The sequence below is a fragment of the Gallinula chloropus genome, assembly GCF_964237585.1.
Source record: "Gallinula chloropus genome assembly, chromosome: 2".
NCBI lineage: Eukaryota > Metazoa > Chordata > Aves > Gruiformes > Rallidae > Gallinula > Gallinula chloropus.
The window spans coordinates 20,194,369-20,220,878 of NC_140086.1; the positions used below are offsets into that span (position 1 = coordinate 20,194,369).

Here is a 26,510-nt window from a genome sequence, read left to right on the forward strand (position 1 = left end):
AACTGCTCCTAGGGAATTTTTTTCCCCCTTCTTAGTATGTTGTCCCTAATGTGCTACCAGTGTTGTTGATTTGCTTGGCCTTGGAGCTGGCTGGTATTGGCTCTATTGAACATAGGGGAACCTTCTAGAAGTTTCTTACAGAAGCCACCTCTGTAACCCCCCCTGCTACCAAACTCTTGCCATGCAAACCAAATTCACTAGATTGTTTAGTTACCTCTTGTCATGGTTTAACCGCAGACAGTAACTAAGTACCACAAAACTGCTCACTCATCCTTCCACCCACCAAGGGGATGGGGAGGAGAACGGAAATAAAAAATGTTTGTGGGTTAAGACAGTTTAATATGATAACAAAGGAAGATAATAAGAATAATAAGAAAACAAGTGATACACAAATACAATTGCTCACCACACCTGAAAAAATATCCCCTGATGCTCAGTCTGTTTCCAAGAAGCCATTCTGCCTCCCAGGTGGTTTCCCCAGTTAAATATGGAGCATGATGTTCTGTGACAGGGAATATCCCTTTGGCCAGTCTGGGTCAGCTGTCCTGGCTGTGCTTCTTGTGCACCTGGCAGGGTGTGAGGAGCACAAAAGTCCTTGACTTAGTGTAGGCACAACAACTGCCAGGCAACAGCTAAAAACATCAGTAGGTTATCAGCATTATCCTCATACAAAATCAAAACCACAGCACTATACCAGCTACTGGAACAAAAATTTACTTCATCTCAGCCAAAACCAGGACACCTCCAGATTTACCATCTGTTCCTTATAACATCTAAACTAGAAGAATCAACTTTTCTGAGGCTTAGCAAAGAAAACATACAATTTAGCCAAATACGGACAATGTTTTAAGCATTGCAAAAGGTTTTTCAAGAAAGAATAATAAGACAACAAGTGATGCTAAAAATCAGTTCACAACACTGCCTTACAGCATTAAGAGAGATATAGACAAGCAGGACTATTTGAGTATTTACAACAGAAGAAAAGAGATCTTATTTGATAACCTATGGCTAAAGATAGCCATAAAAGTTACATGGTTAAAAAAATATGTACTGAGCAAGTCCTGTGTCCGGCTTGAAATTTTTGTTCTGGTTTGTCAACTAGAATATCTGGTAGAAGATTTCTAGCTAAAAGAAGGTTCCAAGCTAGACTACACAGAGAGGTCTTAACACAAAAGGAGATTGGTTTCAAGTTCATTACAGGCTGTGTCAGTTTTGTAATACAAAATACTGACATTCAGATGCAATGGTCAGAATCAATTTGTTGTAAACATTAAAGGTGATTAAATATACTTTGTATTCATGGTTTATGAATAGATGTATCAGTTGTAATTCATGGCACTCGGCACATGATTATTCTGCCACCAGGCTTTGCTAATCGGCTCTGCAATCCAATGCCAGCTTGAGTGTAGGCGGCAGTAATACCTCTGTTGAGAGTGAGGGAAGCCAGTGGATCCCGAGTCCTAGATATATAAATGGAAAAATCCCATGAGATAAGGTTTGCTTTTTCTAGCAGCTGTGGCAAGGAAAAGAAGAGGGATTTATCATTTCTGTAGAACTTGGTAATAGAGATGGTCCAAAAAACAGCAAAGTGTTTCATAAGAGTTTTATAACATGCTGAATATTTCTTTCAACTGGAGTTTTTTATTAAACAAGTAATTGTCCTTAGAATTTCTTTAAAAAGTTGATTCATACATCTTTTCCAGCATAATGGTTTTTTGGGTGGAACATATTGTGAAAGAATAATATATTACTTTACTATTATTTTCTTCCAACCGTTTGAATTATTTTTTCAGGAAGATGAAAGAAATTCCATTTCTTTGGAGGGGAACACTTCCCTTCCTCCCCCTTTTATTACAGTGTCATAGGACTGCAGCTTAAGCTTATAAAGCATTCACATCTTAGTTGTTTGGGTGAGATACTTATCTGGAATAAGTATCCAGATACTTATCTGGAATAGGTCAGTGTTGTTCTATAGATGAGGTCCTATTGATCTCTCCTAGCATTGAAGAACATGAGCTTCTTGATGGATATTGCCAGAATTCAGAAGTTCCATCAAAACCAGCGAAATTTCATTGCTTGATTGGTTTAAATGAGAAGCAAATCTGTCTGTTTTGTAATCATTAATTGTTCCTCAAAGTAATAGGATCCCAAAACTTAAAAGTGAACTTAAATAGGAGCCAGAATATCACTGTAATCCTTCTCACTTCATTGAGCAATTTTGGAACTTCTCTCTAATTCAGGCTAGGTTCTCCTAGAAGAAATGAATTAAAAAAAAAAAAGCTACACTTTCCCCAACCAGTTGAGTACAGAATAAGAATTTAAATAGTGTTGCTGGACTTGGAGTTATAACTGGCTGCATTAGTGTGTACACTTCAAAGCTGGGAGCAACATGTTGCAAAAGAACCACTTAAAATTATTTCTCTTCATTTTTTTGTTTTTAGACAGTTGTCCAAGTCAGCATCTCTGTATCATCTTTCAGGACTATTAAAACAGGATGTGAAACTATTGATAGGGATGTGTTGTATTTTTCTCTGAACCAAAATTTCATCTAATTATACAATTAACTGTGTAAACACCCTAGAACTGTTCAGTATGTGGTAAAGACATCATGTCAGCTCACTGGCAGTTGAATTGTTTTCCCTGCCTTTTATGCTTATGCTAATTTTTCTAATGCTTTTCTCCTAAGACAATATTAAACAAGAGAAAACCTTTTTACTGAAAACAGGGTGATGTGGAAACGTCCAGCTTTCCCCTCAATCAAAAATTACTGATTTTTGGAAAGTCTTTTTTTCAGGAAATGAAACTCTCATACTGTCAATATTGCAATGCTTCAGCTGCCAAAGGAAAGGTATGAGATCACAGTAGCAACTGCCCTGAAATCTGTTAGGGTATTCATCCCCTGTGGACACTTGGAGAATGCTCAGGTACTTCCTTAGCAGAACTCTTCAAACTGTGGAAGTCACTGTGCATCATTCTTGCAGGAATTGTTATAAAGTGGCTTTATCTTACTTCCTAAGATGATTCAATGAGGAGAATAAAGTAGTAAAGAGGACTTTAACGGGAGTTCCCTGTATTGCTTTGTGGTGTGATTTTTTTTTTCACCAGTTTCCTGATTTCTTAAAGCTCAGCTGCTGAAACCACTGGATAACAGTTTTCATGTTTTAGCTGTTTTTCCAGTCTTTGTAGCTGCAGGCAAAAGTCTGAAAACATGGACACCCTGAGTGTTTCAACATCAGAAATGAAATAAAAAGCACTGAAAATTAATTCTTGCTTTAAAATCTAGTGGTTTTAAATTTTACTTGCAACTGCTCGTGATTTTTGACTCAGTGTGGTTGTCAAACTTGTACCTGACATCCAGTCCCAAAAAGAACATATTTCAAGGTGCTGGTTTAGAGTTTTTAATGTTTGCAAAAGCACTGTCTCTCATTTGGTATCCATATGAAAACTCAGATGTATTTCTGTATGAAAACATTTGGCATACAATTTATGAAGAAGAGAATGTTGTCATGTTGGACTACAGATTTGGCATATTTCCAAAGAGCTTGTTTTCACGGTATTTATGTAAAACCTCATCAGCAGCAAAAAAATCAAGGGTTATTAGGGAAGAAACATTTCAATGCAGTGGTCTAGCATGCTAATTTGAAGAGATTAGAAATTCATATTCTAGTTTAGGCTCTGAAAATGAGCTAACACAACTCATTGTGACCGAGTGAAATGATAGCTGGCAATTTACTTCCTTGGTTTCCATCAGCAGTTTCCTTTGTGTTGAATAGGTATAATTGTGTATCCTTAAAGAGATTGCACTAAACCCCATTATGATATTCCAAATCCTTCATTAAGCACAGTAGTTTCCTGCTACAGATGAAAATCCTTCAGCCTTTAGTTATATTTACAGTCTGCCAGTACAAAGTAGCCTCCTTTTAAAAATGTGTTACATGTAATCTTCAAAGTTGATTTGATTTCTGTTATTAGATCAGTGTTAGTGTGAATAGGATCTTCAGCTGAACCAAATTTAAAATAAAAGATGCACAAAGGCCGTGGAGTGGTTGTGATGCCACCATGCTGCCACACGTATTAATTTTGAAAGGCGTATAATTTATGAATTATATGGCTTTCTGATTGTTTAACAGTTCAGAGTGGTCCCAAGGGGAAAGTGTGGGAGGTTTCAAACCTAAGCCATTTTGCAGAAAATGAAGTGATAACAGTTAATGCCATTAGCCATATGACTTGGTAGCAACTTGGAGAAAAATTGTTTGGCAAAAGTGAATACTAAACAAGCTCTATAATCTCATTTTTGCAAGCAAAAATATTTTCCTGTTAAAAAGAAGCTAAAATGTTCTAACGGTGATCTTACACTTCAGAAGATAAGTGCAAGAGTTACTTTGTCTTGTTTGGAAGTTCCAGGGTATTTTTCTGGCAAATTCAAAATAATAATAATAAAATAATCAGATCTAGATCTTCCTTGCTCGAAGTGTCATAAAGTGTTTATTAGCCTAGCTTTATTTTGACGGAAAATAGCAGGAAATGGAGTATTTACTCATGTACATACTGTTAAAATTTGGAAGCATTTTTGTTTGAGTTACTGTAGCTCAAAAGTTAACATTAATTCTGCTTTGATTTTTATAACTCTCAACACATTTGGCTAAGAAATGGAAACGGAAATTTTGTGGGGGTTTAATTTTTTTCTCAATGGGTTTGACATCTCTCATATTTTTCATTTCTACCTAAAACTCATCATGTTATCCCCTAAAGCTATGCTCCACATTAGAGATTGAGACAATAGTTGTTTACATATAATACAAATATTAACATGTATAGGGATAGAAATAAAAGTGTTTGCATGCTTCCAAGCTTGCTAGTATTTCCTAAATCCAGAAGATACTTGCAGATAGAATAATTTGAATCTTTAGCTATTGGTACTTCTTTTAATATACAGCTGTTGTTATTCAGGCTTTCAAAAATTTGTTCCTTAAGAATTCTATTATTAGGAGGCCCCACTGAGTGCTGAGCACTTTTGAACATTTGCTGCTTAGGGTATCCTTTTAGAAGGATGAGAGGGTTTTAAGACATTCCTCTGTTTTTTTTCAAACTGCCTTGCTGGCTTCTAGTTGGACTTGCCGTTTTGAATCCCTCAGGGTTTGTGAAAATTTCCATCTCAAACTTTCTCTGCCCAAAGTAGTAGTATTGTAGAGCCTGCTGTGGGGTTTTTGCAGTCTTATAGTTCTCCATACAAAAAATCAAGATTGTAAAATACTAGGGTACAAATAATCCCATAGAATTATGTTGTTGTTTGTTTTTTTTTCCACCCACCCACCCAATAACAGTGACCTAATTTATGAAGTATTCCAGACTATGTTGCAGTTACACATATTGGCCCAAATGGGAAAAATAACCCAGTGGTCACATGTGCTGAACAGTCCTCAAGGAACCCTCAATCACTTTGGTTTAGAAATGGGATTTGAAACAGTTTGGAAATAATAATTTTTTTCACTATTCTTGGAATTGGCTGATAGCAGTGAAAGTATACTTAATTTATTTTCAAGTACTTAAACCCTTGGTTTTGTAAGACCTAAATCAAGGAATAGAATAATGAAAGGAAGCATGATCTATTTCAGAGATTTCTCTATTTTATCTACCTGTAAATTACGGAATTGGTTTGTAATAATCATAGCACAGTACATATTTGAATACCATCTAGATATTAACCCACATCTGTAGAATCTTAACCATGACTTAGAGAGTATTTAGCTGTCTGTATCATTGCAAAAGTTCCTGACCATCATTTATTTTATCCTACCCCCTAAAAAGAAGGGATAAACATTTCAGTAGGTAATAGAAGCATGTAAAACCTTTCCTTGAAATTATGCCATAAGAACAATCTTTCTTCCAGTCTTTTGAAGCTTCCAGTACTGGCATATTGCAGAAGCATATGAAAATAGTCAAATGGTGGTTAACGGATTGTGTTTTGTCTCATACAATCATATTGTTATTGTACTGTGTATAATTGTGTTACTTGATATACAGCTATTTCTCTAAATGTCAAGATGTGGCTAGTAAATAACCTTAAAGCTCCATTTCATGGTTACTACAAAAAGAGGTTCAATGGAATAATGCAGTTTGGAGAGGAGACATAGCTCTTGCGCACACTGTGCATTTTTGTTGGGACATTCCTACTTCTGGTTTCTTAGGGCTTTTTTACTTAGTTCTCTAACATGGCCATGAGACAATTTATGTTTTTTAAGGCACTTGAGGAAAAAAAAAGTCAATGTTCCATTATGCATAATTTTTCAGTTTTGCTTTGAGACAAGATCTGATATCTTTTTTTGATGGATCAACTCTTCACTCAGGATACTTGTAGACAGACAGGTCTGTTCTTGTACAGGTGTTTACATAGTGTATACTAAAAATCAACACTCCAGTTTTCTCCCTTCCCATAAAATAATTTCAATTTAATAATATATTAAATATGTAATTACTTAATTTTGAGGGTGATTGCAAAAAGCGTCACTTAACATAAATTCACCAAGGTCTTTATGTGTCATTCCCTCTGCCTTTGGTTATGCCTAATGGCTACCAGCCTCCTGGCACATTTCAAAACTATTTCCGGACATCTTCAGTTCCCTGCATGTTCTTTTCTTCCTTCTCTGCTTGATACAGTTCTCCCTGTTTAATTATATTCCTCCCTGCTTCCTTGGTTTCCTTCTGCTTCCAATGTTTCCTTTTTATTTTTTTAATAACCAGAGTTTTCAACTCTATATGCCTCTTATATTTACTCATTAATTCAGGCTTCCAGTTTTGCAAGCTATCTTTCATTCTGTGTGAAATAAATTAATTGGTGTAATTAACCTGGACTGATAATATCTCTATCAGCCTACCAGATAATATTGATGTTTGGTGATGGTACTGTTTTATAATCATAGGTAATCTAAGTAAAGGGGATATATTTATAGAGTCTTTAAATAAGAAATTTCAATATATTTATATATTTGAGCTGCCAATGTGCCATCACAGCAAAGAAGGCCAACAGGATCCTGGGCTGCATTAGGATGAGAGTAGCCAGCAGGCTGTGGGAGACCCTTCTCCTCTGCTCAGCATTGGACAAGCCACACCCGGCATACTACATCCATTTAGGAAAAATTTCTTCACCAAAAGACTGGTGAAGCATTGGAACAAGCTGCCCAGGGAGGTGGTGGAATCACCATCCCTGGAGCTGTTAAAAAAATGCGTATAGTTGTTGCTCTTCAGGAGATGGTTTAGAGATTATGGTGGTATAGGGCGGATGCTTGGATTTGATAATCTTGAATCATCCAACCTTGAGGATTCTATGATTTGATGATGGTTCTATGAAAACCAAGACAGCTGGAACTGTTCAACCTAGAGAAGGGAAGGTTTGGGGGGAACCCATCAATGTGTGTAAATGACTGGAGGGATGGTACAAAGAGGGTGGAGCCAGGCCCTTTTCAGTGGTGCCCAGTGGCAGAACCAGAGGTGATGGACACAAGCTGAAGCACAGGAGGTTCCCTCTGAATATCAAGAATTGCTTTTTTTATTGGGAGGATGACTGAGCCCTGGCACAGGTTGTCCAGCAAGGTTATGGAGTCTCACTCCTTGGACATAGTAAAAAGCCACTTGGATGTTGTAATGCGTAACTTACTTGAGTCCTACTTGAGCAGGAGGAATTGGACCAGATGACCTCCAGAGTTCCCTTCCAATTTCAACCATTCTTTGATAGGCACACTTTGATTTCAAAGTGCAATTTGAAGTGATGGTAAATTAACCATAAATTGTCATGCTATCTTTAAAAGCAAGAATATTGCCAGAGGTAGAAAGTTCCCATTTTTTAAAATCAATTATATGGCTCTTCATTAATAAGAGAAAAACAAGTGATGCAACATGAGCCTTGGTGTTATGTAATTTAGGTACTTTAGTCCAGGAGTAGATATTGCCATACTGGGGAAAGGTGATTCATGTAACTAGATGAGTGATGGGAAGCTGTACACCTCACTGAAACACTGAGGGTGATGTGGAGAAAAATTCTGAAACCTCAGGAGTACTATGGAAAAAAAAATGAGAATTTACCTAAGACACAGTAATGCCAGAAAAATATCTGCAGCTAATTTGATGTGTTGAAGACAGAATATCATTTTTGTTACACTGTGGACGCTCTTTTCTTACAGTTTAGCACCATTTTTGTCTCTTTTTTACTATCTGTGTGGTTTGACACTATCCTATAAGACTTCCTCTATCTTACAATCAATCTGTCAATCTCTGTCTCTCTGTTAAAATAAATAATAACAATAAATAATGTGACTGTAGAACCTGAAAAGATTCTTTCTGCCTTTAAATGTCAATGTTAAAGCCTGAAAACCATTATGCACTTTAACTTTGATTTCTGAGTCACCTTACATCTTAATCTTCTCATATTTACAATTTAAAGTTTGCGGTTTTGGTGGTAGAAGAGTGGGACAGAAGGCACTGTGCTTAAAGTTTTTGTTTCAAATACGTATTGAACCCCCTCATCCTCTTCTGTGTGTAGGTTCTCCCTGCAAGAAGCCCAGATGATTTGGCTGAATTACATTCAGCTGCACATCTGCAATGAGCTGTTATCATTTGCATTACACAATAGTTGGCTGAATAAGCTTGCCTCGATTCAGAACATTAACAGATGCCTTTCTCTTTTCTGACCCCATTTAAGCACAGGGAAAATAATGTTCTGTTGCCTTTCCCAAGGATGATACATCTCTTAATTTAGAGTGTTGTCTGATGTAGTCAGCTTATAAGACAGGGAATCTTAACTGGTCATTTTATGAGAAATTTTTGTTTCCACATGCTTTCATCTTTGGTAACTAACATTCTGGGCCAGTCTTTCAAAACTGTGAGCAACTGGAAGCCACAAGCAAAAAATATGCAATCATTTTCCACAACTGCAAACCTAGACTAACCAAAGTGCTGGCATATTGTGTCTAATTTAAATTAGAAATGGCATGATGCATGCATTTTTGGATGATTTACAATGGAACTAAGTTTTTTGGTGGCAAACTGTGTGAATACACGACGCTGTAGGTCGGTATTGCAAAAAGGTAAATTTGTGTCCTATCGTGTCAGGAATGGACCTGATGTGCAGGGCCACACAATGTGAACAAATATCTTGATTTCAGTATGAAAGCCTTGTTATGGTCAGCTGTAACTCCACTCTTTCTTCCACTCAAACAGCAGTTCAGATTTTCCTTTGTCCTTTCTGGTCTCCCATGTGTAAGGCAGTACATGTCAGACTTGAAGGTTTAATGTGTGTCTGATCCTTTTTCTTTTGGCAAACCTAGATTTCATGCATTTTCAGTGTCACAGAAATTCTGCTGTCCCTTCAGTGCAAGAGAAGTTTGGCCTAGATGTATAATCGGCTGAAAAATTATGTGATGAAATGCCGTAGTTGTGTGATCCTAACTAACTTTGCAGGCTTAAGATCATGAAGTGGCACAAAAATTCCTGAGTGGCAGAAGGATGGATAGTGGGGCTTTTGCTTGTGAGACTTCAACTGAAAAAGACATTTTCCAGCAAAAACCGATTTGCAGGCCCTTTCTTGGTAAGTGACTCCCTGTGACCATGTACATGCCAGGCCTCATGCACGGTAGTGAAGTTTCTTGTGGGAAGAAGCAAATATTTTTGTCCTATTCTTTTACTGACATGTTAGTTTGGGCCACTGTTGCAACATGGTTTTGGTGGATCCTTGGTTGACCCAGAGCAGCTGCTTTCATGTTTTTGTATCACAGTGCTGCCAGCCTGTAACATTATGCACATTGGCTTGTAAGGATTCATGAAATCTAACAGTCAGTGCATTGTTCAGGACTTATGGCCAGCATGGAAAGAACAAAATTCTGCTAGCGATAGTAACTTATGTCTGATCTGTTGTTTGAAACCTCAGTTATGTTCCCAAGCAATAATTCTTGCATGTAAGAAGAGAGTAAACCAGTTCTTGAAAGATGACCATATTTTCACTGCCAGATGAAATTTCAGAACAGAATCAGTTATCAAAACATTGTTTTTGAGACATTATGAGATCAGGCCAGTTAGATTCTTCGTTATGTAAATTATGGATTGAAATCAATCCCATCTATTATAATTTAGAAAACAGAAAAAAAAGAAGTGTCTTCTCACTCCATAGCATATTGTTCAGTGTTAGTTTTAGCTTCTGTTCTTGGCCTCTCCCTAGATCTGCAGCCCATTACAGTGGCGCCTGTTAGAGCAAATACTGCAAACGTTTTGCCAGTTTCTCTATGATAAACCATGTTTTCCAGGAATTCATACTTAATCATAAAAAAAAATCCCTCGCAGTTGAGACTTGGCATGGAAAGTCTTGATTCCCAAGGATTTCACTTGTATATTTATCCAGATTTTCAAAAATAAATCAGTCATCTAATTTATTAAGTCAGAGGTATTTCAAAATAATGTATTGTTTTAAGGTCATAGAATTGTATTTGTTGGAAACAAAATAATATTATGGTCACTTAATCTAAATAGACACATTTCCTGACAACGAGTAATTACTTTGTTGCTCTTACCTCACAAATCACTCTTAAATGTTTCTGTGTTTTGTCTATTGGGTAGATCCACACAGAAACTGATCAGTAGTTTAAAATGGTCAAATTATTTTCAGTATTCTAGAAATACTCAAATAGATACCATATTTTTCTTTGAAAAGCTAACTGTAACAATGAAAATTTAACTCTATAAATAACTCTTTAACTTATGGTATGATGTTGATACTATATCCTAATGTGCATTTTAAAACTTGGGTTTTTTTCTGAACAGTGTGCTTATTTTATAGTTGACAGAATTTTTCCATTTACTAAATTACATGTAAACAATTATTCATGCACATTGTGAATGTTCATCATGGAGAGAGGAGAGTAAATCTGTGACTCTTACCTAGGATGTTTCCAGAGTTCTGATAGAGTCAAACTAATAATCCATATAATTATGCAGGTTTTAATTGTCTGCATAGACAGGCAAACCAGGAAGAAATGCTTATTCTTTATTAAAAACACTTTTCTTTGACAGCACATAAGTACTTTACCTTTCCTGTTGTAATCAGGTTTGGCGAAAGAGATAGTACCTCAAGTTTATTTATACAGAAATTAACAGCAACAATCACATGTTCAAAGCCTGTATGTAGAGAAACAAGTTTAACAACAAATAACTGGGTAGTGTTAAGGGCTAAGTAATCATTCGGCTACACAAAAGGAAACTGAAAGCTGTTAAGCAAAACTGGAAAGAAAATAAATTCAAACAGGATTTTGAAAGGAATCTCCTGAAGTCAGCACATGACAAGAAGAAAATGCTACCTTCCAGTCTGATTTACAGAGAAGGAAAGTGCCTATATTAATGGATTAATTGCCTCTGTAGAGAAAATAAACAGTTGAGTAGATACTTGTAACTAATTTGATAAGTATGTCACACCCGAAATGATCCGGTTGTCACCCACTATTAATCTTATAGGACAGTTTAAATCAACACATGGAACAGATTGTGATGAAGGCACTGGCCAAGAAATGAGTATTCGCTAACATGATGAAATAATTAGCATTCAGTAGAGATCAACTACACTTCAATGTGAGAAGCTGATAATCATTTATGTGAGCTTGGTTCAAATAAATACTTCCTTCCAGCATTCAAATGGTATTAGCCCAGCCTGAGTATGCAGCTAAAGTTATACACTTGCATGCCTGGTTTTCAAGTCTGTGTATTCCAGTCCACTGTCCTACCATACATATATGCATCTCTAATCAGACCTGATTGTTCAACTTGAAAAGCAACTGTTAATTTGAAATGAGTGATGTCTCAAAGGGCTAGGTAAATGTTTCTTTCATCATCCCTTGGTCTTCTGGACAAGGAATGTACAGATAGAAATACATGATTCTTGAGTGAAGTAACAGTTGGCACAAGTAAGAAATGTGCCAGGAAACCTGCCAGCCTTCCAGGACAGCATTCAAACCTGTGCTCTGGCTCTTCTTAGTTTACTGATAAGATGTAGCCCTTGCAGCTCTCCACCAGTTTAGCAAGAATTGTGGCTTGTGCTACTGTACCCACTGCAGGATGGGCTGTCTTTGTATGCCAGCCTCAATATCTACTGGTGGAGATACATCTGGTACACAAAGTATTAGGCACTTCTAAGTAAAAAATAAATAGTTCCTGAACAATTTCTGTTATGTAATGTTTTTAAGCTAATATTGTCACAAAATAATGAAGCCAAGATCTCATACACATCAGAATCTCACCCAAACTAGCCATAAGAATGTTATGATGTAGAGCAGGAATAGCATATAAATTTATATTTTTCATATGTTTAATTAAACCCATAGAATCATTCTGTACATGCTAAGGGTTTATTGGTAATAGAATAAAGAATTTCTTTTTGGAAAAAAAATAACTGATAATTACTTCTCTCTGTGCTTTTAATCATCAGTCTTTGATGTACATGTGTTTTTTTAAGTACATCTGTAACTTCCAGTCAGGAAAAGCCTTTTATGGCAAGTAACCTTCAAGCTACATGCGTTTATTTCATTTATTTTTCCTTTTCTTCTTAAGAAAGCATCCACACATTTGTCTTCAACTTTATCAGTGAATATATACTTTAAAACATGTTATGCAAGAAGAAACTTTAGTTTTCAATTTATTTTAGACTGGTTGTTTAATTGGATTATAGCACTGTCTTTCTTGCAGATGTATTTCAAAAGAAGACGATCGTCTAAATTGTCCACTACTTGTGTATTACTAGACACCATGTTAAACTGCATCCATCCCTGGATGTGTTCAAAAAAAGGGTAGATGAGGTACTTAGGGATATGGTTTAGCATAGGATGGGAATGGTTGGACTCGATGATCTTCAAAGGTCTCTTCCAACCTTGTGATTCTGTGATTCTTACATCATACGATGCCAAGGCTGAATCCAACTGCTGTGTATACAAGGGGGTGACCCCCTGTGGCACTGAGAGCATAAAGGAATTGCTGCAAACCATTCATTCATCTAGCAAGGAAATTGATGCCTCTTGCCTCTAGGAGGGGAAAAAAGTGTTGTTGTTGTTCAGGTCAGTGCTAAATATAACAAATGCATGATTTTAAATACACGTTTAAACACTGATGCACTTACAGTCTATTAAAGCATGTGCAACAGCTTGTGAATAAGTTTCAGTTTAGTAAAATGATTTTAAATAAGCCTTTGTTCAGTTCTACATGGCTGAACAATAAATTGATTTTATCCTATGTATGAGCAGAACTCTGACACCCAGTCTGAGACTCACATTTTATAGAAGATTCAGGAAAACTGCCCAAGGATTCAGTTGACAACTTTGCAGATAATAGTCAAAAACTTTATTTGAGAGCTCCAAACTAAGCTTTTAAAAAGGTGCACAAAAATTCAAAAGCACAAAGCATTTAACTTCTCAGAAAGGTGACGAACAGAGATTTATCTACATAAGTAGAAAGGTCTGATCCAGGGCAGAAAGGCATAGTGAGAAATAATAGATGGATATTCATTTTAAGTTAGGAATTGGGCAAATATTTCTGGTGTTGAAATAATTAACTGCTGGGACAATTACCAGAGGAAGTGGTGGATCCTCTGTTTTCTCTTGTCTTCAGATCTAGACGGGCTGCATTTCTCCATCAAGTTATTAGCTTCAACAGTGTGAGAATAGTGTTTGATTTCTTATGTTTGTGTTCAGAGAACTTGATAGAAGTTCTCTCTGCTCCACTTCTTGCTTGCAAGCACTGCATCATCGTAAGTTTTAAGGAATAAAACATGTTTTCAATTAATATAAAGTGTAAGAATTCATAAGCACACATGCATTATCTAATTTTCCTATCTAGGTATTTATTATTTAATCTACAGACTCTGAAAAGGTATGCAGGTTTGAGACAATCTGGATGCAGTGAACTTCAGATAAGAACTGGTTCATCTGGCTTCAAGGCAAACAAGACACTTTAAGTTATTAAGTCTAACAATAAACTTTGAGAAATCACAGGTTATTTGGCTTGTGGTTTGCTCTTACTATACTCCCATGTGCATTTGCAGTAAAATCTAATATAGGATACATGATATCTAATGATATGTGGACTTGAATTTATTTGGAAATATTGTAGAGCATAATTTAAAGATAGTACAGCATAAATTGTTTGGTTTTGTGTGAATTTCCATTTTAAATAACCATAGCTTTAAAAACACCTAATTTATATCCTTCAAATGTGAGACTTTCACTGTGAAAATCTCCAACCATATCAGATTGAATTTGCTACTTTAGTCTGCTTTGTACTATATTCTGATTTTTAAAAAAGGGGGGGAGGAGGGGAGGAATGCCTTTCAGTAACTCAACATCTAACATATCCATTGCAAAAATACATATTTTCCACCCCATTCACTGAAACCCATTAACTATCATAACCCATTAACCCATTAACTATCATATTTTTAAAGGCTCACAATACCTTGAGTAAAATTAATTTTCCAGGGCCCATGAAGTTCATGAGTGGTATGCACTAGCTTAGTGCTTTAGGGGTAGAAAAAATTTGGTGGTCCTGTGGTCTGTTGATGCAATGCTTTAGAGAAACCCTACCAGAAAAACTTCTAAGCTCAGTTTATCTTAGGCCATTGATCCTGACTTCCTGATATTTCCTCCTGGCCTCAGCCAGCTCATGTTCAAGCCTCAGTTGCCAATTGGTTAAAAAAGTTTAACTAACACTTCACAGCAACGTGGGGACATTTAAAGAGTTGCTTGTGGTTTGGGTTTTTTTTTATGGGGATGGCGGTGCAAAGTTTTTCCTGTGACAAGAATTACCCAGGCGGGTGAACAAGCAGAAAATCCGGAGTTGGAAGAAAATTGGTTCAGTAGTTCTAAATTCATGATGAATGTTTTTACAGTTTCAGGGTCCAGGGTTTGAGGTGACCCCCATGGACACCGCCTGTGTGCCAGAAACATATCTGGGCTAGGAGCCAGGGGTACAGCAAAGCTCTAGGTCTGTTCTGTGCAAAGATGAAAATAGGCTTAAGGGTACTTTTCTATGAAATGAAATAGACAATAACACAAACAGCCAAAGGTCCTACAACTTCTCTTTCTTTCACGTTCCAAGACAAGTCTGTCAGGCAGCATAAAACATGTAGTGACTGCTCTTATAAGCTGAAGAAGTCTCCTTTAAAACCGTAGGTCTTACACATTGACTATGTTTTAGTACAACACGCAGTAGTTGCATACCTGTTTGAGTCCCAGTTTTGAGGTAGGGAAGCAACTGTGTTTTTTCTGGAGTGCTGAAACTCACCCCTTAGTCCAGCTGCTCTTTTCCACACCTGCCCCCATGGCATATTTGCTGCAAAAGCACCGACATCCTGGGAGAGCTGTGCTGCCACTTCCCACAGAGGCTGCTGGCGGGCTCCCCGGCTCTCTATGCAGGTGCTATCACCCTGACACTTTTTGGATTCCTTGCAGAATTCCTCATGTGCTCCTTTTCCAAAGATAAAAGCTCAACTTCAAAGTCTGGTCCATGTGATAGTTAACAGAACCCAGTCATAGAATCATAGAATCATAGAATCATAGAATCATAGAATCATAGGGGTTGGAAGGGACTTGGAGACATCATCAGGTCCAACCCCCCTGCCAAAGCAGGTTACCTAGGACAGATCACGCAGATAGACGTCCAAATGGGTCTTGAATATCTCCAGAGATGGAGACTCCACCACCTCCCTGGGCAGCCTGTCCCAGGGCTCTGTCACCCTCACTGTGAAAAAGTTCTTCTGCATGTTGGTGCGGAACTTCCTGTGCTCCAACTTGCAGAAAAATCAGTCAGCTGATTTTATGTTCCTAATTTCATTGTCAAAAAAAAAGAAAAGAAAAAGGCTTTTTTTACAGGCCATAAAGGTGTTTCTGAAGTTGTGACAGCAGTTTGATGAGACTAGTACACAAACAAAGCTTCAATACGCTAAATTGATGCACTGGATACTGAATTTTTTTATGAACGCCTCTGCAGTATTAATTTTAATATCCACGAAAAACTGGTGAGTGACTATTGTGAAGCACGTAAGTTTCAGGGTGAAACGTGCCCTACCTCCAGCTTCTGATAATGAATAAACTTTCTGTAACAATATGATATGGAATTAACTGATGACGGCATAAATCAGCCTGGAATACTTAGAGTTTTAGGTGCACAGTCAGGAGTGGGGGTGGGAAATGCTTCCCTCTAAGCCAGCAAAAAAAGCCACTTTAATGGATTTAGGGATAGAGCCATCCAACTCAAGACATCTGTTAAATCCTGACTGGCCACGTCTCAAAGATGGTGACTGTCTCCATGGCTGTTAATTAAATGTGCTGGGCTGTTGCCTGGCACTGCATGGAGTGGCACTGATTGATCCATGTCCGTGTTGCTCTGCTTCCAAGCCAAGGAGATGCCTGCAAGGAGTAGCCCTGGCTCATGGGTGAGCACTGGCTGCTCCAGGTCAAAACATGACAGGCAGCTGAGATGCGGCATTTGGGGATATTCGCAAACACAAATTTAGATGGGCTCGATGAATGCTTCCTGTGTCAGCATCTTCTGGGGCATAAACATAATTAAGATCAGCAAGCCACCCAGGTGCAGCAGTACATCTAATGTTTTACTGCTGATGAGAGGATGAGGTAATATTTTTACATCATATTTTTAGAAATAACACATTAATCTTTACTGATAGGTAAACTGTCAAAACTAAATATTATTTCACAGAAAAAAAAAAAGAAAATATCTAAAATGTGTGATTTGCATTATGAAAGGATACCTTTCAGGTGACATGAATAAATGTCTGAATAGAATATATTTTCTATTCTCTATAGGATGAGATTAAAATAAAATTGATTAAATTGGATAGAAAAAGGGGAATTAGGTGAAAAAAAATATCTGCTTGATACAGTAGTCAGAGGGCGTTTTCAGTCAGAACAGTGTCCAATCAAACTTAGAGAAACTCTAAGCCAATTAGTTCTTTGCTGTAATTGTTGCCTATAGAGTTAAAATAGATTTACATGTGTAAGTGTACTCTTGGCTGTGTAAAACTATTTTTTATTATTTTGAAATTTTCTTTATCTTGCACCATGAAAGGAAGGAAAACAAAGAAACCCAAACCTTTCATTGGAAATATTTTGCTTGGCTCTGTTAACCAAGTGTCTGATCTTACATGGTGTTGACAAAGATAAGAATAGTGAGTACCCTGTATGCAACTGATACTCTTATCATTTGAATTCTGAGCTAAATCTACATTAGAAAAACATTTTGGCTGCAGTGGAGTTCCACCTGTTTTCATACAACTGAGACTGAAAGGACAACAAGACCCAATATTTAAAGATCTATGGCATTCAGTTAAACATAGGTCTGAGTTTCATGAGAGCTAGCAGCTCAGAAGGCCAACTGTCTCCTGGGCTGCATCAAGACCAGCAAGGCCAGTAGGTCTAGGGAGGTGATTCTGCCCCTCTGCTCTCATAAGACCCCACCTGGAGTACTGTGTTCAGTTCTGGGGTCCCCAGTGCGGGAAAGACATAGAGCTGTTGGAGTGAGTCCAGAGGAGGGCCATGAAGATGATCAAGGGGATGGAGCACCTCTCCTCTGAAGACAGGCTGCAAGAATGCAAGAGTTGGGCTTGTTCATCTTGGAGAAGAGAAGGCTCTGGATGACCTAATTGTGGCATACCAATACTTAAAGGGGTCCTACAGGAAAGCAGGAGAGGGAGTGTTCGCCAGGGAGGGCAGTGACAGGACACGGGGCAGCGGCTTCAAGCTGAAAGAGGGTAGGTTTAGGTTATACATTAGGGAGAAATTCTTTACTATGGGAGTAGTTGCCCAGGGAAGCCCCATTGCTGGAGGCATTTAAGACCAGGTTGGATGAGGCTTTGGGCAGCCTGGTGTTGTGAGGGTATCCCTACCCATGGCAGGGGGGGTTGAAACTAGATGATCGGTGAGGTCCCTTCCAACTCAAAGCATTCTGTGATTTCCCTGCTGTGGTTTCTTTTGCTTTCAGTCCCTATGTGTGATTTTTTTTTTTGCCGTTTTTTATATTCATTATTGAATCGAATGGCTTATGTTCTAGGCAGAGTAATGGGAACTTCTACAAAAAAACCCTAATTTTCTTTGAAAAGATGGAAGCAGAAGCATTCTCAGTTAATATCTCACTGCCATCTACAGTGCATGGTGGAAAACTGCAGTGTGGGAAATGCATTGCATTTCAGCTATGTAAAATTACTCTCTTGTCAGTGAATTTGCCCTAAAGTCGAGCAAAAATCCACTGAACTCTTGATAGACTGTGACATGTAAATTCCATTCTTTGTGGAGGAATCAGTATTTCTTAAACAGATGACAATGTCTGATGATATTCAATATTGTCCAGAAGGAAAAAACATCAGATTCTAGTATTGCTTAGGTAGTTTATACTCTGGTCAGATGAAAAGTTGATGTGTACTTTGGGAGAAAGAGAGGACCCTACTTTGCTTGTTCCTGCCCTCAATAGTAAACCATTTAATTTTGTAGTGGCTGTGTCAAAATAAAAGAAGCTAGGGGGGCTAAGATGCAGAAACATGGGATAATTGTTTTTTTCAGTTGAGGAATTCTTTGAGTCTTTCAAAGTAGCTTTTGTCTCAGTAGTTGATATCTGGTGTATCCAAACACCAAGTACATGCAATGTTAAGTGTTGGTTGGCATAAAATAATGTAGCTAAAGTTGTGAAATTACGGTGTTGAAAATAAAATATCAGGGTTCTGTCTGTCAGGAACTGGATAAGCTATCATGTACTACCAGTGCTTCTGTAACGCTTTCTGTAGAAATTACAAGGTTTGCTCAAGACAGAAATTTCCCTGATTTTCATCATGAAAGCTGACACCAAAAAGACAAGAATGCATGAAAAGCATCAACCTGTGCATTTTACGTAAGGCAACTAATTTTCTTAGTCTATTAAATGTATTGGTATGGTATAGGTCTTAGTCTAACACATATCATTTATACCATTAGCTATTAGTATTGCTCCAAAAGGTACAAAAGAAGACTGGTAAGCTCACCAACTCGAGCACTTCAAAACTGAGGAAATGCCTTAATTTGCTCCTTCTTTGTATTAGTTGTGATAAAGTCTGTAATTATGGTATTTTTTTATATTTTTATTGAGTAATTGTTCTAAGACCTTACCTGTTCAATGTTATTCAGCCCTTGCAAAAGAAGAAAAAATGGTAAAATAATTCAGAGTTTTTTATTGTGTCCATTGCTATGGTGTTTCAGTGCTCTGCAAACATACTTAACCCAACTTAAAATTCTGGTGTTTGAAATGATGCTGTGGGCAGCAGATATACTCCATATGATCATAAAATCCTTTCTCTAATCTTCAGAGGCAAATATGTGTTTGCAGGACTGCTTCAGATGACGATTTTGCTATGGCTGATTTCTGCCAATGACATTTCTCCTGTACCCCACATCCAGTGTAGCCAATTTCAGCCAAAATTTGATGGTGTTTAAAAAAACCCTGCCAACTAAAGTTTCATTAGCAAAGCTGTCACAGATTCGGTAGCAGGTGGCATTGGTAGTGTTGCCCATGGCATGCAGTTTGCTACATGATCGGAGCTCTTCAACATCCTCTTCCTGTGGGCCACTTGTCAGTGTTGTTTTGTAAACCATCCTTTAGGAAGAGGTTAACTTTTTAGCAAGGGGTAAATATTGTCTTTCACTGAGTGTGTGTTTATAAGATTACTTAATAATTTTTGGATTTATCTGGCAGTTTCCTCATCTAAAACTTTTAACACTGAAACCCCCAGGAAATAAATTACCTTTGGGAAATTATTTCTGGACTGAACCCTTTGTTTGCTTCATTTTTGGATTTTTACAGTCACTGTTTATGTGTATCTTGATGTGTGGTGCAAATGGATAGTAAATGATGAGGCATGTGTAAGTCTGTGCAGGACAGAAGTTGTCCTGCCAGAGAGGGCTCCTCCAGAAGCTCACATCTGCCATCTTTCTCTTGAGGCAATCTGCCATCCTTCAGTGATATAATTTGAGTGTAATAACTTTTTTAGCTTACTATGCAGATGAGATGGTGACACACATGGTTCTATCTATTATAGAACTGCTGCATTGGGAGAATGATGTACAAATGTGAAACATTTAGTTCCTAAAAGGACAAATGAAAGGGAACAGAAAAGATGGGTTTAGCGAGGTCTGTTTTTATCCCAGGACACCATCATGGCTTTGCTGCTAGCAGTGAAAGTTCTGCATATAAGAATCGAGGGAAGGGAAGCAGGCAGACACTTCTAAGTCCCATTGTTAACTAATCATCAATAAAATAGAAAAATATTTTAAACAAAGGAATATCAAACATTGTGAGATTGTTTAAGTCATTTTTGTTAGGTGAAAAGACTGAAAATCTGAGAGGGACTTGCAGTTTGAAAAAAGTTGCAGATAATTGTTGGGGTTTATTTTTTTCCGCTATTAAATGTTTAAAATTTAAATCCTTGCTGCCCTCCTGTGGATATGTACTGTGTTTCCTCCATCTGCTGACACTGGCAGTGGACAGGATTTCGTTAGAATATCGAGTACATACAACAGTATTTATACAGCAGATGAAGGACAATCCAGATACTGAACTGATGCTGTCTGAGACAGGGTTAATGAGCAGCATGGCTGGGAGGCCCTCTGAATACACCTGCTCTATTTTAGTTCTGGGGAATCAGGAGAGCCCTGAGTGTTAGGAATCTTCTACCCATACTCTGTCTGGAACAAGCTGCCTGGTGATGAAGGCCTTTTCACAATCAGGTAGTGTGCATCCTGAATTAACCAGAAGGAACACTCAATATTTCCAAGCACCTTTCAGCTCTGGGTATGAGACAAACCAGAGAGCTGATCACAAGTCTCTAATATATCATCATGCAGCAGCTACAGGAGCAACACTGATAAAATGGTACAAAAGCAACAAAAAAGGACGAAAAATAATCCAGCAAGACCCAAGACAGTTGTTTTTGTAGCAGTTGCTCTCTAATGTATGGACAATCGCTGTGTGCATTAGCATAAACAGTGTTTTTTCAGGAATTTCTGCTGGAATTCCATTATTACTTATAAGCTATTGTACCATTACCTATATGTTATCATACTGTTAGAAGCTGTGGTACATTATTAGCTAACAATAATACTTCATTGCATAGTGTATTAGTTTCCCATCTACCTGTCATAAGCAAGAGGTCCAAAAAAAGTTCAATGAATAACGGTGTAAAGATAACAAGCATTGGGATAAATTACTTAGTAGAAAATGAGGACTTATTGGTAATTTATACAGCAAACAGCAAAACTGAATTTTATAACATTGCGATAAAAGTTTTGAATGAATGGCTGACAATCTTGCTTCTGTAAAATAACCTGTGCAGAAATGTGAGATACTGAATTATAGATAAGCTTTTAAAGGTTTTATTGGCTAACTACATTGAAAACCAGCTTAGTTTCATATCTTTCCTAGGCATTTTACATTTCAATGTACACATGCAACTCTATGGAATATTAATAAAATACTATAAATGATATTCAGAGCTGTCTGATAATAAAATTGAGGACTTCATTTTTAGCCAGTTGGAAACAAAAAGCACTTTCCAAGGAAATATTAGTTAGCTAGTTAGTATGCAAGGAAAAAGGCAATCAAAATGCAAACACGAATACAGTAACCTGAACAGCCCATGTTCAGGTATCCTGCTCTTTGATTGAATTATTTGTATTTGCTCCTATTTCTGTTGACACCAAGGACTTTCAAGGATAGATTGTCTGCAGTCATAAAATGACTGCATATGAGACCTGATGTGGAGGCTTGCGAGTTGAAAAGCAGAAGCAAGGCACGTGACTACCTGTGAGTTGTCTCTAGGAAGGATATAAGGTCGCATGAAGAGTAGTGTTGGCTGCAGATCTCAGGCGGCTGTGCTAGATGAGCTGAGTGCTGTTTCTGATCAGGAGGGGTTTATAGGCTAGGTGGATACGACTTAACATCTGAGATATTGTCTCTTTCCTGTGCTGTTATAATATAACCTCTCATGGATACTGGAGAACTGGAGCTAGTTGAGGAGGAAACGCTGTACTGATACAACCTGCTGTGCTGGAGCCTGGCGTGAGGCCTCAGTGCCTCCCAGGACAATTGGGTGTTGCTCCATTTCTGCCAAGCAGCCCTGTTTTTACACAGCAGGTTTCAGCATTTTTTAGAGATTGCTCCTCATTCTCTCCAGAGGGGTGGCTTGTTCTCCCAGCCTGCCTGGCCCATGCTGAAGAGGTTTTTCTGAGCAACGATAGTCATGGATTTCTTATACATCTTGCTCCCTCCATACAGCATGTTGTAAAACCACTCTAGAGAGGCAGAATAATTTTACTCTCAGAAAAAAGAATCCTTGTTTGCTTCAGCCAGGAATTTCCTTGTGTGTGCAACAGCAAGTTCTGGACTATGCCACACTGCTGCTGAAATCCACTCCTTTTCAAGTGCCCAAGCAACACCTAGCACAGAAGAGTCCTGCCACTTCCTATGGATTGAGGGACTTGTGGTCAGGGCTCTTGCTCTCGGGAGTAGTGAGCATGTCAAGGCTTGCGGGATGCTGTGCAGACAAGATTCTTCAGGCCTATGGCACAGAACAGAGGAAGCCTCTGTCATCCCAGCCCCAGGGGAGTGCCTTCTACATCAGTTGTCCGTGCTTATTGCCTTCCAGATAAGGAACTGGAAGAGTTTGGCTGCCGGATCCAATTTGTGGATATACTCTCTGTATTATAAGCATCATGTTCTTCAAAAACGTCTGTAGCAAGATATTCAGAAGTTGCTTCTGTTCACCGTGTTTCTGCTGACAAAATAAGCACTGTAATGGAAATCTGAATTTAATAAAAGTTCTGCTGCGTGGGGGCCTTGGCAGCATTCTTTGTTTGAAATCTCTGGTCTTTATAGTCACTTTTTTCTTGCTAATCTCTAATCTTTGTGGCGTTTTAGTAGCAATATGGGAACTGATGGTTAGCCAAGAAATACCTTCTACATTCAGTTTTCTTTTTAAAACGACAGTTGGAATTTGGGACTCTGTTGGCCTTGCCAGCCATCTGTTTTTTCTCTGTTTTAATATTGTCCCGAAAATAATGAAACTTATTCTGTACAACTCTGGTGGCTTGACCCTGGCTGGAGGCCATGAACCCACCAATGTCGGTCTATCACTCCCCTTTTCAGCTGGACAAGGGACAAAATATATACTGAGAGACTTAGGAGTCGAGATAAGGACAGGGAGAGATCATTCCGCAATTAGCATCACGGGCAACACAGACTCAGTACAGAATAAAGGAAAGAAAACTCTCTAATTTAACACACAGTCACACTGCACACCCAGTGACACCAGAGTCGAGTAATGAGAAGTAAGACCAAATCTTAAAGCAACTCCTGATGGACTTGGCCTTGGTCAACAATGACTCTGGCCTTAAGCCAGCTGGTGTTACCCTCTGGGGCCTGCAGAGAGCTTCTAGCTACTTCTTGCAGAAGCCACCCTGAAGCACCCCCTTCTCCATGAGAACCCAGTTATACAAAACTACAGCAACGGAGTATTTGAAAATATATTCAGCAGCCAAAGAGCTCACTAACAGGAAAATAAGTTCTCAGGTACCAATGGCGCAGTGGTACTGCTTTCGTATGAGTTGTTACTCCATGGCTCACATAAAAGAAAGAAACTTGCCTTCAACATGCTGTGGGGCAAAAAAGAATACAGGGATGGTTACTGCAGAGTAACAGAAACAAGGTAGAGTGTTTGTTGTACAATGACATCCCAAATCACTGAAATCAATTCTACTTCATTTATTTTTCAAGGATATTGTATGGGGAGTGTGCTGGCAGTTTGGTTTTATGCTTACCTTACAGCCTTACTTTGTAAGGCTTATATGAATAGATACCAAGTGGATTATATGTCAGTTTATCTGTGCTTTTCAGAGGAAAAAGAATAGAATCTTCCTTAAACTTACAGCATTTACTCTAGTTATCTGGCGGTGATTGTAGAGAAAACTAGATATGACACTGGCTGGAGTTTATATTTCTTTTACTGATTGGGCTGTACAGTGAAAAACTGCAGAAATTAGCACACAGGATAACAAAATTCCACTTATGCTCTAATTGATTCTGGTGGTCTTCTTATGAGCAGCTTTGCCACTTGTTTCAAATTGTTTGCCCTCATCTACTTCTTCCTTGATAAATATTCAACATTCAGGTTAAAAAACCCAGAATATTTAAAGTTCCAGATAGAGTACAGTGTTCGACTATGCATTCATCCCAGTTCTGTTACTTTATAATATACCAACTAGTAGAATCACATGGTAAAATTTTGATATAGAAGTATCTATAATTGAAACCATCTTGTAATGCCATTTTGTGTCAAGTATTCCTTCCCTCTGACCTCATTAGGTGTGCCTAGTCATTAGATACAGTGTTACTAAAGAGTTTTAACCTAGAAGCTGCTCTGATTAATGATTGGTTGGACAGAGGTTTTACTATGTAGGATTAACTAGATTTAAAAATGGCAAAATGCCATAGCAGCATTAATGCCAGACTTTAATGAGAAGCAGAAGTAAACTCAAAGGACCCTTATGATTTTAATATGGACTAAACTCATGTGCTCATTACATTAATGTCCTGTCCTATTTTATATACGAGTATTCCAATAATTCCTAGAGAATAGTGGCCTAGACAGCGTGTTACAAATATGTAATGTTAAGTACATAAACCTCTATTTTTAATGAATCATAAATTTTGATAATTTTAGGATTGGATTTATGCAATGCTATTATGAAATAGAAAAATACCTCAAACTGGTTTGGGTCTTTTTAATTAGGAAACAATATGGAAGTAAGACGAAGCCTGACTGGCAGTCCCTCTCAATTAATAATGTACTGACATTGTAGATGAAAAATGCATTTTCACATTTTTGTGTCATCTGCTACTTGAATTTCCTTTTACTCTCAATTTAGTTATCCTGAAAGTTGAAACCTCTAGAGATTAATAACATTATTTTTTTACTATTGGTCACATGTTTCAGTATATGATACTGCCAAGAAAACCCAGACTGTTCTCACTCCAGACAGCGTTCAGTCATCTCCTTAAATGCTACTGTCCTACTCTCAATAGGATTTAAGCATATGCTTAAAAGGTAATGCCTTGCTGAATGAGGACCTTTAGATCTAGTATTTTTTCAGTTCATGGTATCATTATTGAGATAACTAAAGGGCACAGATTTATTATTAGAGTTGAATGGAAAAAAAATTTTCCCATATCAGGAATCTTTGATTTTATTTTCTTTTTCCTGCATTGATCCCGATTTCCTGATTTTGGTAATTTTCAGAGAGCTTCCAACAAGAAAAAGTATGGAATTTAATTTTTGTTCCTGTAAATCTATATGCTGCAAGAATTAGGCACTGTGTAGTAATAAGCAATAATAGCATTTCTTCACAGAAGCACCACTGCTTCTGCTAAAGCATGTAGGATGACATCCAACCAAGTACTTGGGCTGTAATGCCTAATTTCTCATCGAAAACACAGATATATTGGACTTGACTTAAATAGGATTACTCACTCAAGCAAATTTGCGCAAGGGTCCCAGGCACACATCCAGCTTTCAGTGAGTTAGGAGTCTGCGTTCTCATTTGGCCCTGAGCCCCAGGCACTTGCATAACATTGCTTGCGTGAGTTATCCTGCCGAAAGCGAGACCTACATCAAGATGGTTGCTCATACCAGCAAAATTGTGCCTGTGGACAAGTGATGACAGTCGAGGCTCATGCTTCCTCTTGCCCCACATTGAAAACTTGCATTTTCACTGGTGACTGAAGCTTGTTAGCCAGCATTACCTTTGCAGTCCCCATCGATAATTGCTGTGGGACTCAGTTTTTTGACTGCAGTTTAACATCTCTTTATACTCTTAATTGACTCATTGATATTGTTTTTCCTTTTTGTAGGAAGAAGGCCAACAAAAACAAAGGACAAGAAAAAGAAGAAAAAGAATTTGATGGAAAGGGCTCAGAAGCAGCACAGCATTTTTTTAGCGACAGATAAAACAAGCCAGTAAAGACTTGATTTTCTTTAATATATTTTTTTTTTGCAAAGTGCACAAAAGCTGCTATGTGCTCCTGCCCATGGATGCACTACGATTCAGCTGCTTTGACAGTATTGGTGGCAAATAACTTGTGAAGAAAACAAAAATGCCACAAGCTTGTTTGTTTTATTTATATATTTTTTTATTTTATATTTTTCCTCTCATTTTTGACCTGAAGACTTCAAGGTCAGGAGCGCACTGAGTTGAATCAGTAGAAGTGGTGCTGAAGTGCATCAAAGATTTTGTCCTGAGTGCCTGGTTAACATGTTGACATGGAAGTGAAACAGGAAAGAAACCTCTGGATCACTATTAGGTGGACTTGTGCATATTTAAATAAAACAAAAAGGAAGTCTTGGAGGTGTAGGTACTATTGCATTTATGATCTTTGTTTCCTATATTTGTACATTTCAA

General features: G+C 37.8%; 1 protein-coding gene across 2 annotated transcripts in view; it reads left to right on the forward strand.

The window, feature by feature from the left end:
* The window catches only part of RSPO2 (R-spondin 2), a gene marked incomplete at both ends in the record, with an annotated part of 112,772 nt that extends 86,700 nt beyond the window's left edge, over window positions 1–26,072 (forward strand). For both annotated transcript variants that reach the window (XM_084280452.1, XM_084280453.1), the window contains one exon: window positions 25,963–26,072. In XM_084280452.1, coding sequence (XP_084136578.1) covers window positions 25,963–26,072 — 110 coding nt within the window. The remainder of the gene's footprint in view (window positions 1–25,962) is intronic.
* Window positions 26,073–26,510: the final 438 nt, after the last annotated feature.